The sequence below is a fragment of the Danio rerio genome, chromosome 21 (assembly GCF_049306965.1).
Source record: "Danio rerio strain Tuebingen ecotype United States chromosome 21, GRCz12tu, whole genome shotgun sequence".
Lineage (NCBI taxonomy): Eukaryota > Metazoa > Chordata > Actinopteri > Cypriniformes > Danionidae > Danio > Danio rerio.
This window is the reverse complement of record NC_133196.1, coordinates 35,376,753-35,390,413: the sequence shown is the minus strand read 5'-3', so window position 1 is coordinate 35,390,413 and position 13,661 is coordinate 35,376,753. Positions and strand designations below refer to the sequence as shown.

Genomic DNA, 13,661 nt, shown 5'->3' with positions numbered 1-13,661 from the left:
ATGTTCTCTGTGTGTTTCACAGCCTTGTTTCAGTGACTTCAAAATTGTAGTTTTTCACTAACCACGCATAAATGTTTCTTTCTCAAAAACACAAACACATACAAACATTCTGCTTTGGTATTATTGTAGCCCAACTTGTGCTGTTTACATTGTTATCACACTTTAGCTATTAATATGTTTTAAGATACAGAAAACAACACAAATGTCAGTGCATGTCAAAACTTCTCCAGAGCCCCAAAACACCCTCAGACCCCAGAGGGTTGGATCCTATTTTAACGTCTGGAAATTAAAAAAAGAGGCTTATTGTGGTTCTATCACAATAATGATTATGATTTATTGGCATGTTTGATTGTTTGGAGAACCTTGAATATTCATGGAACCTTTTCATTGAACAAAAAATCGTAAAAAGTAAAGATTTTAGTGTAATGCTCTTACATTCGTAGTTCCTTAAAGTGTTTGTGAAATAAAAATTTACAGGTTATTTTGCTAGAACATTGTGCTATTCTGTAGGTGAACATTCATTCATTTTCTTTTCGGCTTAGTCCCTTTATTAGTCTGGGGTTGCCACAGCGGTATGAACTGCCAACTTATCCAGCACATGTTTTACGCAGCGGATGCATGAGTTTTCATGAGTTTCCTGGGAGAGATAACAAAACAGGAGGGTGGCGGGAGACTCTCTAGAAAAATGAGAGTGTTGGCATGTATGAATTAATATCTCTTGTGCAAATAAATTAAGAACAGCAGCTATGCTAATTCTTTTCTTTGCTTTTTATTTCCCGAGGCCTCTAGATTGTGTCGTGCCACTAGATCAGATCCAAGACCAGTGAAGAGATGATGCTAAACCTACGAGGACTCGAAGAGATGATGCCAACCATCTGAGAACTTCAAGGACAACAAACACTTAATATTAAAATTTGCTTTGTTGAACATGTATTTATACATGTAAATATCATTTCTTTGGATGGACACTATATACTGTATAACTGCAAGGTGAGTATGTTTATATACTGCCAACTCTATATACAGCTCCTTAACTTTTCAGATTTGGACTGTAATGTAATATTCTGTCCATTTTGTGAAGCTGCTTTGGAATGATAATAATTATGAAAAGCACCGTACAGGTAAACTTTAATGGAATTGGATATATTTATATTGAATTATGATTATTGGTTTCTACAATCTTCAATTCAGCCAACCATCAGTGAAAATTCTAAACTGAGTCATCACTTTTACTTTTACTAAGCAAATGTCTGTTGATGCAGATGTCAGGTGCTACACAGACCCTGAAAAGTGAAGTAATTTTTAATTGCCTCCTGCTGTCTGGCTGTAATAATGTTTATAAGCCTCACCCTCGCAATTAAAACTAACAAGACATGAGCCAATCAACAAAATAATTTTAGATTCTCAATTGAAACGGTTTAAACACTTTGCAAATGCAGGTCAATACAGCACGAATACAACCGGCCTCTGAGCGAGCTGAGAGAGGATCATGTGAGCTCTATTAGTGTTCCTGTTGGCTGTCGCTCAACAAAGTCGCTCTTCATTTGCAATAAGTTGAAGGATCGTCAACTTTGTCCATCACTTGATACGCCTAGATACGAACCTGGTTCGCTAACGTTCGCGGTCACTCACGTAGATGGAGATCGCCGAAGTTGTTTGCTCTCCGTTGAAATGAATGGTTGCTTGCCACTGTGAGTTACTCGTAGTGTGAATGAGGCTAAAATAAACATAAAAAATGCATGAATGACTACATTTACATGGACATCAGCAATAAAATTGTTTTTTATTTATCTGAATAAGATAATAATTTAATTAAGTTTACACAAATTATAATTACTGTAATTAAGTTTACACTAGAAGCTTTTTAAATATTCCTTTCATGATCCCGTTTTACATGTTATAGCACATAATTTGATTGTCAATGCGTCACCACATTATCCCCATTTCCTCCAGAGTATCATGCAATTTCGGGTGTTTCATTTTTAATTTGTCGACTTTAGCTACAGTTTGGCACTTTTACTTTCATTTAGGAACATTTCATGCATGCCCCCCATGACAAACAAGATTTTGGATGCAAGAAACTGCTGGATAATTGTAGATTTAAAGGAATTTGATACTACTTGCTCTGCATTTTGCTGTGCCGGTGACTGTGGTCCTTCACTGGCTCGGTAGGTGCAGATAATAGAGTCAAATGGCTGTGTGTACAGACTATCCTGTTGCAAAATGCGGCGAAAGTCCTACATGGCGGTAATAGTTTGATTACAGTGTTTACATGTCTGTACTGCACAAATCGACATACTCCATGTCTTAATTAGATTTCTGTTTAGTTCAGTTATGAATTTAGTCAGATTAAGGTAATCAAAAATCGCTGTTTACATGATGGACTCTTAATCAGAGTATTGTCTTAATAGTTTTAAAATTGATAATTGGATTATTGCGGTCCATGTAAACATACTTACTGTTTGAACATTTTCTGTTTACAGTGTCTGAACATATATGGGAAAAGATATTGATCCTTAGTTAGCAGTTACTAATTGTTATTTTTTATTGTTAATTATGGTTATGCTTGAGTTTGGAGTTTTGATTCAGCAGCAATTACAATTTTACAGACTGTGGCTCCAAGTGACATCATCAACACAACATGGCAACGGTCCCTAGTGGGTCATTTTGGCTTCACATTCAATGGATGAAAGTCGAGATGCATTGCCCACATTTTTTAACAGTGTGTGGTTAAACAGGCTTATAGGTTTGCTTGTGTATAAAAAGTCTACACAGTTATATAACTTTATAAAGAGTTCAAAAAGCTGAACAACAGCTTTCATAACAGTGCCAAAACTGCTCCCTTTACTAGTCCTCACTGTTTTCTTTCTGGTCCTGTAAATGTCCTTTGTAAATCACGCAGCCCTGAGATGCTGCTTTGGGTTCTTGAAGGACTCCTTCCAAAACCAACCTATAAAATCATTTTTTTTTCTGGTGGGTTGAGCCACTTTATACAATTGTAACTCTTTCAAAGTGAAAGCAAAACAGGTTTGCCATGTGTAGGAAAGTCCTATACAGGGTTGCAGTTCTTATGAGTATACCCTAGATGGCGCACCTCTCTAATTTGACCGACATTCACTACTTTCGCTTTCAAGAGCAAGCACATGGCAAAAATCACTTGTGAGGCACGGTGAGAAGGCAAACATCTATCCTGTGTGCGTTCATGCCAAGAAAGTAAGTTTATTTACTGATTCCCACCAAAAATATGGGTAATACTTATGTTAATACTGTTGTAACAATATCTGTAATGTTGTATTTCACCTTTAATGCATATATTTGCATAATCTTATGTTATATGTTAATCTGTGTTGGGAAGCTAATATGCTAGTCCAAACTATTTATGCCATAGTATGTTTCCTTGTTGGATTAATGTTTATATTTTGACACATGGTGTAATGTTGAGTCATTTCTAAACACTACAGTTTGACAGTGAATTTATTCCTATACCTAAAGATTATTTTCTGTTGTAATCTAAATGGAAATGTTTGACTGGTATTTGTTAATTGCTAAACCTGTAATATTTTATTGATACTTAATTTGTTCTATTTTATGTTCCAGACCACACACACACACACACACACGTACTCACTCATTAAAGCTATTTTTGGATGAAACTCTCCGAGCCCTTTACTCTCTTACCGGAGTCTCCAGTTTTCAAGGACTATCAGAACATTCCAGAGGTTCCACCTCAACAAATGGTCCTTCGAGCCGGAGGATAGTAACCTTGAAGACAACATGCAATCCGAGCAGGAGGTCACACCAACCATTGTGCAACCTCGTACTCAGCGGGAGAGACACCCACCAGCCTACTTGGGTGATTATGATGTTGGATATCAACCAAGCCAGATTCCAGCTTCCAGTGCAGGGGACAGTAATACAATGCCAGCAGCTGCCATTGCATCTGCACATCCAGATGAAGCGCATGTGTCTTGCCGATCATTATCAGCACATTCATCTGCAAAGTCATGTCATAGCCGATCCAGGACAAAGACCACCAGAAGCAGTGTATCCAGCCGTTCAACAGCTTCGCAACTGACAGAGCTACAGGCAGCTATTGTAGAGGAAAAGCTGAAAAGTATGGAGCTAGCAGAGATGCAGAGGCAGATGGTGGAGGAGAGCAAAGCTGAGGAGCAGTGTGAGTTCCTGGATCAACAAGCACGCTTAGCATTATATGAGAGAGAAGAATTACTCAGAGAGCAGCAGAGGAGAAGTCATCAGTTAGATGAAGAGGCTCGTGCAGCACACAAGACCAAAGAACTGATCACCAAACAGCTTGAAAGACAGCGTCGTATTAAGCAGAAAGAGATGGAGCTGGAGAAAGCGCGTCTTGTTGCTTCACTTCTCCGAGAATCAGAGACTGAGAATGCAACTGCTATTTCACAAACTGAAGGTGAACTTGACCCAGAGCAGGTACAGACTGATACACTCCGTTTACCAAAGGTAGAGGTTGCTCACCATACACTACGACAGTTCCCTGATAGTACACAGCACTCTACACCACACACATATCAGAGTAAACCTGTTACTGCTCAGCCATTAGTTCCACATTCAGTACATGAGCACATTACCTCTCATGCTACATCCAAATCATTATATGTAGAACCAATGAATGTTGTTCCTTCTCCTATCTGTTCTGTTGCAGCACCAGGTGTGTTTCCCTCACAGGTAAAATTACATGTTGCAGATGTTTGCCCTCCTTTAACCGTACAGCCATCTTTGTCCTATGAGAGACAAACATATAGTCAGTTAGGCTCTAACCTTCTATGCCCAGGTGCATCATATGTGTCTCCGGATTCAACAGCGACCAGCTATGCTCAGCCACCTCACCAGTCAATTTCAGTACCGTCTCAGCCCACAATTAATCAGTCACAAAATCCTGTTAGGCAACAGCAATTAAGCTCACAGCCATTACCCAGGCTAAATGTTCCCAGTGTACAGCCACCAGCCCCAGCCAATGTTATAGATATGCTAATTGCTAATTCATATGGTATACCTAAACCAGCTCTGCCTACATTTGAGAGTGGTAGGGAGTCAGACTTTGCCCTACTAAAAATGGCATTAGATAGTCTCATAGGCTGCCACGCTCATCTCACAGAGCAGTTTAAGTACCAGGTACTTCTAGACAGAATAAGACTACCCAGTGCATACAAATTAGCACAAGCCTATATGCATGATCCTACACCGTACACTACTGCATTGCAAGCCCTCCAAGACAAATATGGGCAACCTCGTCAACTTGTACAGAGTGAACTTGGGTCCATTTTGAACTCTCCACCAGTTAGAGTAGGGGATGCCGAAGCCTTTGATAATTTCGCTCTTGCAGTACATGCACTTGTAGGTATGCTTCGTTCTTTAGAGGGGGAGAATGGGTACGAACTGAAGTGTGGCTCACATGTGGACAGACTTTTAGTCAAATTGCCGGCTACCTACCGAGATGGATTTGTTGAACATTGTCTCAGTCGTGGTATACTCGTCACAGGGACAGATAAAACATACACTCTTCATGACTTAGCAGCATGGCTTCAGCTAAAATCACAGGCGAAGCGCATCTCAAGTAGAGCTGTTGACATGTTTCAAGAACAGATAAAGCCTCAAAGGAAAGGGAAGAGTAGCCATACATCATCATCTTCTGTGTACTACAACATTAGTAGCAGTCATGATAAAATGCCACTTACCACTCTGCCATGTCGTACCTTTCCACAAAAGCCCAGGGACAAACCAAAAGCTTACTGTCCATACTGTAATACCCGTGAGCATTATCTCAGTATGTGTTCCAAATTTAAGTCACTGACGACTACCCAGATCACAGAATGGATCAGAGACAAAGGTTGTTTCCGCTGTGGACGCAATCACAAACCTGAGGCTTGCACCCTCAAAAAGCCCTGTAATATATGTCAAAAGCAGCATCTTACTGTACTACATGATGTAAACATGCAGGAGCCCAACAAGGTCCTTATGGTCAGTACCTCAGCAGACACCATTTATCTTGACCGTCCCAATCGTCCTCAACAGGTCATGTTAAAGGTGGTCAAAGTACTCATACATAATGCCAGACACTCACTAGAGGCTTATGCTTTGCTAGATGATGGTTCCGAGCGGACAATTCTCCTCTCCTCTGCTACACAATACCTCCAGCTGCATAAAAACCCTGAAACGCTCTCATTGAGAACTGTTCGACATGAGGTTGTTCACCTGAAGGGGTCATCTGTATCATTTGAAATTTCACCCGCTGACAATCCTAGACAAAAATACAAGATCCATCATGCCTTTACGGCTGATGAATTGGGTTTCTCAGAGCATACTTACCCAGTGAAAGTACTGATGAAAAAGTACAAGCATTTGCGAGGGTTACCAATACCAGAAATTGATCATGTGCGGCCTGTACTACTAATCGGTTCCGACTTTCCACATTTGCTCATTCCCACTCAGCCTGTGCATATTGGCCCATCTGGTGGACCTGTAGCAATCTGCACCCCGCTTGGTTGGACACTCCAAGGTCCTGCCAGCCTGATGCATGTTCCTAGTGATGAGCAGCGGTGTCTCTTCACTGCAGTGGGACCTACCCACTTAGATCTACAGAGACATGTGGAGAAATTGTGGCAGATCGACACTTTACCTTATATCAGTGAGAAAGCAGCCACTCGATCCAAGCTCGATCAACAAGCACTTGAATTGCTCGAGCAGCAAACTGTAAGGGTGAATGTAAATGGCACAATGAGATATGCTACACCACTTCTCAGGCGGAAAGACAGTCCTTGTCTAAAAGCACCCAAATCGGCTTGTCTTTCACTACTTCGAAGTACAGAACGGAGAATCATTAATGACCCCAATCAAACCCTGACATATTGCGAGGAGATTCAGAAACTTGAAAATGCAGGTTATGTAAAGAGGCTGACAAATGAAGAAGTTGAATCCTCTGCTGAATCATGGTATCTACCACATCACTTAGTCCACCACAATAACAAAGCCAGGCTTGTTTTCAATTGTTCATACCAGTACAGAGGACTTGCGCTTAATGAACATCTTCTTCCTGGGCCGATCCTGGGTCCTTCACTTCTTGGAGTCCTACTTCGGTTTCGTGAGCACACAGTGGCAATCAGTGGGGACATTAAAGCAATGTTCCATCAGATCAGACTTTTGCCAGAAGATCGCTCACTGTTACGTTTCCTTTGGAGGGACATGAAGAAGAACGAAGAGCCAAATGTCTTTGAATGGCAAGTCCTCCCATTTGGAACAACCTGCAGTCCCTGCTGTGCCACATATGCACTACAACAACATGTGAAAGACAACTGTGTAGGCTATGAGGATGTTCAAATGTCTGTCGAACAAGCATTCTATGTAGATAACTGTTTGCAGAGTCTTAACTGCCCAGAGAAAGCTCGCAGCCTAATTGACCGAATGCGTAGTCATCTGTCGTCAGGGGGGTTTGAAATCCGCCAGTGGGCCAGCAACATACCCCAAGTAATAGAACACCTCCCAATAGAAGCCAGAGCAGCTAGCACTGAACTGTGGGTTTCTGAGCATAGTTCAGATCCACAAGAGCCAGCTTTGGGTCTCCGCTGGAACTGTCTCACTGACCATCTTGGATACCAACACCGTCAAGTTCATTATTCTGAACCCACACTCCGAAATGTTTACAAGGTACTGGCTACGCAGTATGACCCACTTGGATATCTAATACCTTTCACTACGAAAGCAAAGATATTAATTCAGGATCTTTGGAACCTAAAAGTTGGTTGGGATGATGTTATCCACCCAGAAAGCCTGCGAATACAGTGGCGCCAATGGGAGGCTGAACTGGCTAATTTGCACACCGTTGAAATACCCCGAGCATACATACCACCATGTGCAGACACAGAAGGCATGCAGAGAACCATACATATCTTCTGCGATGCCTCTGAACGCGCGTACGGGTCAGTCGCTTACCTCTGTACTTTAGATCAGCATAACCAAACACATGTTGCCTTTGTGATGGCAAGATCCAGGGTGGCTCCACGCAAACAGATATCAATGCCACGCTTGGAGCTTTGTGGAGCTCTCACAGGAGCGCAGCTAGCAAAGTTACTCAGTAAAGAGTTGTCTATTCCTGCCAGAGATGTTGTCCTGTGGACTGATTCGACAACGGTCCTGAGTTGGTTAAAATCCGACTCCTGCCGCTATAAAGTCTTTGTCGGAACCCGCATAGCGGAAATTCAGTATTTGACAATGGAGTCTTGTTGGCGATATGTTAACACTGCAGACAACCCAGCGGATGATTTGACCAGGGGGAAGACTTTGGTAGAGTTAACCAAATCCCAGCGATGGAGTCAAGGACCACAGTTCATTCACCAGCATCCAGACACCTGGCCATCCCTGCCTGAATTAGCTGCTCCTGATGATCATGATGAGCTAAGAAAACAAACATTCTGTGGCAATACAATCATCACTACGCCTCAACCTGCCATCTCCAATTATAAAAATTGGAGTGAACTGTTGAAGTTTACTTACCAGTCCCTTCACGGGGCGGCTGATTCCATGACTGCAGCAGATGCCATTGAGGTTGAGTTACATATACTAAGGCAAGCTCAGAGTGACAGCTTTCCAGAAGAGGTGGGTGCACTAACAAAAGGTAAACCCATATCCACCCAGAGCCGTCTGGCTGCACTAGCCCCTGAGTATGATCAAACAGTTGGTCTTATCCGAGTAGGCGGACGGCTTCGCAGAGCTGAGTGCCTAGTTCCAGACACCATACATCCCATAATACTGGACCCTAAACATCCAATTACCATGCTCCTAATCAAGAAATATGACAACCAGCTTCTCCATCCAGGTCCAGAACGGGTCTTAGGTGAGATCAGACGCAAATACTGGATCCTTCGTGGCAGGGAATCCATTAAGAGACACCAGTACAACTGTGAAACATGCCAAAAATGGAGAGCAAAGCCTGTAATACCAAAGATGGCAGACTTGCCTCCATCACGTTTAAGACTATATAAACCCCCTTTCTGGTCAACAGGCGTTGATTGTTTTGGCCCATTCACCATTAAAATAGGACGACGCACTGAGAAACGCTGGGGCATCATATTCAAATGCATGACGACAAGTTGTATACATCTTGATCTCTTAGAGAGCATGGACACAGATGCCTTTCTGATGGCTTTACGAAGATTTGTATCACGTCGGGGAAAGCCATTTGAGATACTGGCGGATAGGGGGACAAATTTCAGGGGAGGAGCCACTGAATTGCAAGAAGCTTTTACAGCGTTAGAAGCTTCACTTAAAGAACAGTTAGCTGGTCAGGAAATTACATTTCAGTTTAATCCGCCACATGCCCCGCATTTTGGTGGTACCTGGGAGCGAGAGATACGGTCTGTCAAAACAGCTCTTCAGGTAGTCCTAGGCAATCGAACTGTGACTGAGTCCGTTTTACGTACAGTGCTGGTAGAGGTTGAGGGAATCATCAACTCCAAGCCACTCGGGTATGTTTCCTCGGATGTAGCTGATCCAGACCCAGTCACACCCAATCTATTGCTGATGGGCCGTCGCGATGCATCACTCCCACAAGCGATCTACTCCTCTAGTGATCTGTTAGGTAGAAGGAGGTGGCGACATAGTCAAATTTTGGCTGATCATTTTTGGGTAAACTTTGTACGGCATTACTTACCAGGCCTACAGACACGCCAAAAATGGCAAAGGGACACCGGCAATTTAACTATTGGACAGATCGTCATGATAGTTGATCCACAGTTGCCACGAGCTTCATGGCCTATTGGTAAAGTGATTAAGACATATGCTGGTGTAGATCATTGCGTACGTACTGCAGAAGTGCAAGTAAAAGAGCGAACTTATCTTCGGCCTGTCGCCCGGTTAGTTAAGTTACCATCATGGGAAGATGAGGAAGGAAACAATTAGCCTTGAGACTTTCCCTAGACTAATTACAAATTTATCTAGTAAATTTGGGGGCGGCTTTGTAGGAAAGTCCTATACAGGGTTGCAGTTCTTATGAGTATACCCTAGATGGCGCACCTCTCTAATTTGACCGACATTCACTACTTTCGCTTTCAAGAGCAAGCACATGGCAAAAATCACTTGTGAGGCACGGTGAGAAGGCAAACATCTATCCTGTGTGCGTTCATGCCAAGAAAGTAAGTTTATTTACTGATTCCCACCAAAAATATGGGTAATACTTATGTTAATACTGTTGTAACAATATCTGTAATGTTGTATTTCACCTTTAATGCATATATTTGCATAATCTTATGTTATATGTTAATCTGTGTTGGGAAGCTAATATGCTAGTCCAAACTATTTATGCCATAGTATGTTTCCTTGTTGGATTAATGTTTATATTTTGACACATGGTGTAATGTTGAGTCATTTCTAAACACTACAGTTTGACAGTGAATTTATTCCTATACCTAAAGATTATTTTCTGTTGTAATCTAAATGGAAATGTTTGACTGGTATTTGTTAATTGCTAAACCTGTAATATTTTATTGATACTTAATTTGTTCTATTTTATGTTCCAGACCACACACACACACACACACACGTACTCACTCATTAAAGCTATTTTTGGATGAAACTCTCCGAGCCCTTTACTCTCTTACCGGAGTCTCCAGTTTTCAAGGACTATCAGAACATTCCAGAGGTTCCACCTCAACACCATGAAAAATACACATTTGAGGTATAAAACCCACTTGAGAAATGTAAGAAATGTGCTGTGATGTAATTTTTGCTTCATATGCAAATACCCATCCACCAAAACAAGGATTTGAGATTTAGCTGAAAGGCATGACAGTAAACCACACTGGTGTTGAGGTGTAAAATGTTACTAGAGTGTATGACCTAGTTTTCCATGGTTGATCATAATATAGTCATTGGACTCAACAGATTTATTGTTTCCTTAAAGGAATAGTGCACCTAAAAATTAAACTTACCGAACTTTTTCGAGTCTACATGGCATAGACATTTAAGGGTGCTTGAGATTTCTCAAGATTACATTGTCTTTGTATTCATACAATAATATGCAATACCATTAATTAATTAATTCATTCATTTATTCATTCATTCATTTGTTTTCCCTTGCCTTAGTCCCTTTATTAAGCCTGATTTATACTTCTGCGTCAAACGCCGGCGTATGCTACGGTGCTGACGCATAGCCCTTCGCCGTGGCCATCGCCGTCACTGACGTTCACCTCTCAAAAATTGTAACTACACGTCGCAACGACGCGTAGCGTAAGCTCTGTGATTGGTCGGCTTGGTAGCGCTGACGAGTCTGGGCGGGACCGAGAGCCGCGCGAATGGCGCGAGCGATTGTTTACAAGTGTGGAGTCCCGTGAAGGAGCTCCGGATGGAAAGTTTTGTTTTGTGTTTGCCTCATGGTTAAAGTTGTTGCACATCCGCCAACATACACACTCATTGACATACATACACTACGGCCAATTTAGTTTATTCAATTCACCTAGGACATGTATTTGGACTGTAAGGGAAACCGGAGCACCTGGAGGAAACCCATGCCAACATGGGGAGAACATGCAAACACCATAGAGAAACCCAACTGACCCAGCTAGAACTCGAAACAGCGACCTTCTTGCTGTGAGGCAACAGTGCTAACCACTGCGCCACCGTGACGCCTTGGGAACACTTTGGGGTGAAAAAAAAGTAGAACCATGAAATGCAGCTACCCCTGCAATCACACATTTTGGCCAAAACACCAGTCAGATGATGAGTACTGTGAGTTTGTTTGCAGAGGATCTGTTCAAATAAAATAACATTTCCCAATGAAAGGTAACAACTGCCGATTCACAAACAACAATTACTCAATTTATATGAAAAATTGTGAAATTTTTTTTTGATTGATTGTGAATTAAATTGTTGAAATGTTTTTTGAGTTAATATTAACATCTAATAAACAAAAAAGGCTAATTAACAATACAAAGTGTTTTTTGGTGAATTTATTGCATTTAATTTTACATTAAGAAGATAAATACTGGTCGAGAGAGCTGCAATTTAAGAAAGCACATGCAATTACAAAAAACACCAGCAAATAAAGAGACGATCTTCATCAGCACACGTGTTGAGAAATGGACGTATTTTTTATTTAATGTCATGTAATCAAGATTAAAATAAACGAAAAACAACTCACCTTTAAAGGCCGCCAATCACTTCACTGAGCGACAGTCACTACATCATAATACATCCATATCTCAGCAGGGTTTATCATGGTTTTGGGTCTTCTAGAAACATTTTCCATTGTATTACTTGCAAATCCGCAAGTGTTGTGACCAATTTGCTATGCATTTCTTTAAGGTGAAATGTGCTATCAAATTGATGAAGATAGTTTCTTTATTTACTGTTTGTAATTGCACATGCTGAAATTGCAGCACGTTAAGCTCTCTCGGCTACCATAGATAAAGTTTCCTTTAAATATCAAAATATATAAAATCTACTTCAAATATATATTTTTAACATGCTGTTTATTTACCACAAAAAATGTTTTGAGTTTCAGTGCTAGGGCCCCCAAATCACTAAGTCTCTCCTCTGACTGTATGTATAGTCTCAGAAAAAAATTATACAATGTAGTACCAGAGAAGTTACAAACCCTTGTCACTGGGGTAGTACCTTTTTATGGATCAGAATTGTACCAAAAGACAAAGAAACAAATTTGTACCATAGCAGTTTGTACTTTTAAGGCGTGATTTGTACCATGGGAAACCAAAATGTACCTTTGGTTTTTAAAGCCTGCAGATACAATATTGTACCTTCATCAAAAGTACAAATCTGATCCATAAAGGTACCACCACAGTGACAAGACACTTTGTATCTTAACAGTGTCAAAAATGCTTTCCAAACATTATAAAAAATGCCTAAAAAGTTTAGTTTACAACACCTGTAGTTATATTTTGTATTATAGAACTTCATAATTAATGTTTATGAATTTCTTTAAACTCATCAATACTTTTAAATGAGGATTCATGTTTTAATACAGAAACTATTCATAAAATCACTTTGCCTCTCCAGTCATATTTATTTTCATAGATATTGTAACAAAAGAGTTATTCAACACTTTTGTACCTTTTATATGGGAACAATTGTGTACCTTCATTTCAGTTGTACCATAAAAGGCAGAGAACAGTATCATAAGAGGTCTTTTCTGTACCATATAGGGTAACATTTTTACAAAGGTACAAAACTGTTCCTCATGGATATTATTTGTACCACCGTATACCTTTTTTTTACTGAGAGTGTATACAAAAACCAAAAGATTCACAAAAATCCCTAAAAAAAAGTTTAATTCTATGGAAGAGAGCAGCATGAACACTCAAATTATCTTATTTTGTGTTCCAAAGAACAACATGACATGAGGCTGAATAAATGATGACAGAAATGTCCTATTTGGCTGAACTCTGCCTTTAAGTGTCTTGTCAGTACTTGTATCTGGGTGCTTGTATGCCTTTAAGTGTATGTTCATGTAATCCAGCAGCAGCAGCCATTTGGCCCAGCAGGTCATGTGACCTGTGAGTTTGAGCAAGGCGTTTCTGGAGGAGAGGGGAGAGAAGGAGCGGAGGAACAAATGTAAAACACACGTCCTGGCGGGACACACTGGCTCGGCCGTGGCTGGTTTCAAAGCCAGCAGTGAC

At 40.8% G+C, this 13,661-nt stretch overlaps 1 protein-coding gene across 2 annotated transcripts; it reads left to right on the top strand.

The window, feature by feature from the left end:
* The first annotated feature begins 3,155 nt into the window (after window positions 1–3,155).
* Window positions 3,156–11,959, top strand: LOC101886558 (uncharacterized). Of its 2 annotated transcripts, XR_012397257.1 has the most exons (3): window positions 3,156–3,213; window positions 3,598–10,163; window positions 10,548–11,959. XR_012397257.1 is itself a non-coding variant. In XM_005168784.5 (2 exons), exon 2 carries the CDS (start codon window positions 3,775–3,777, stop codon window positions 9,928–9,930), a length of 6,156 nt encoding a protein of 2,051 aa, XP_005168841.2. In that variant the 5' UTR covers window positions 3,156–3,213; window positions 3,598–3,774; the 3' UTR covers window positions 9,931–11,959. The 2 variants fall into 2 exon arrangements, 1 of the variants encoding a protein (XP_005168841.2); XM_005168784.5 differs by having other exon boundaries at window positions 3,598–11,959.
* The last annotated feature ends 1,702 nt before the right edge of the window (window positions 11,960–13,661 follow it).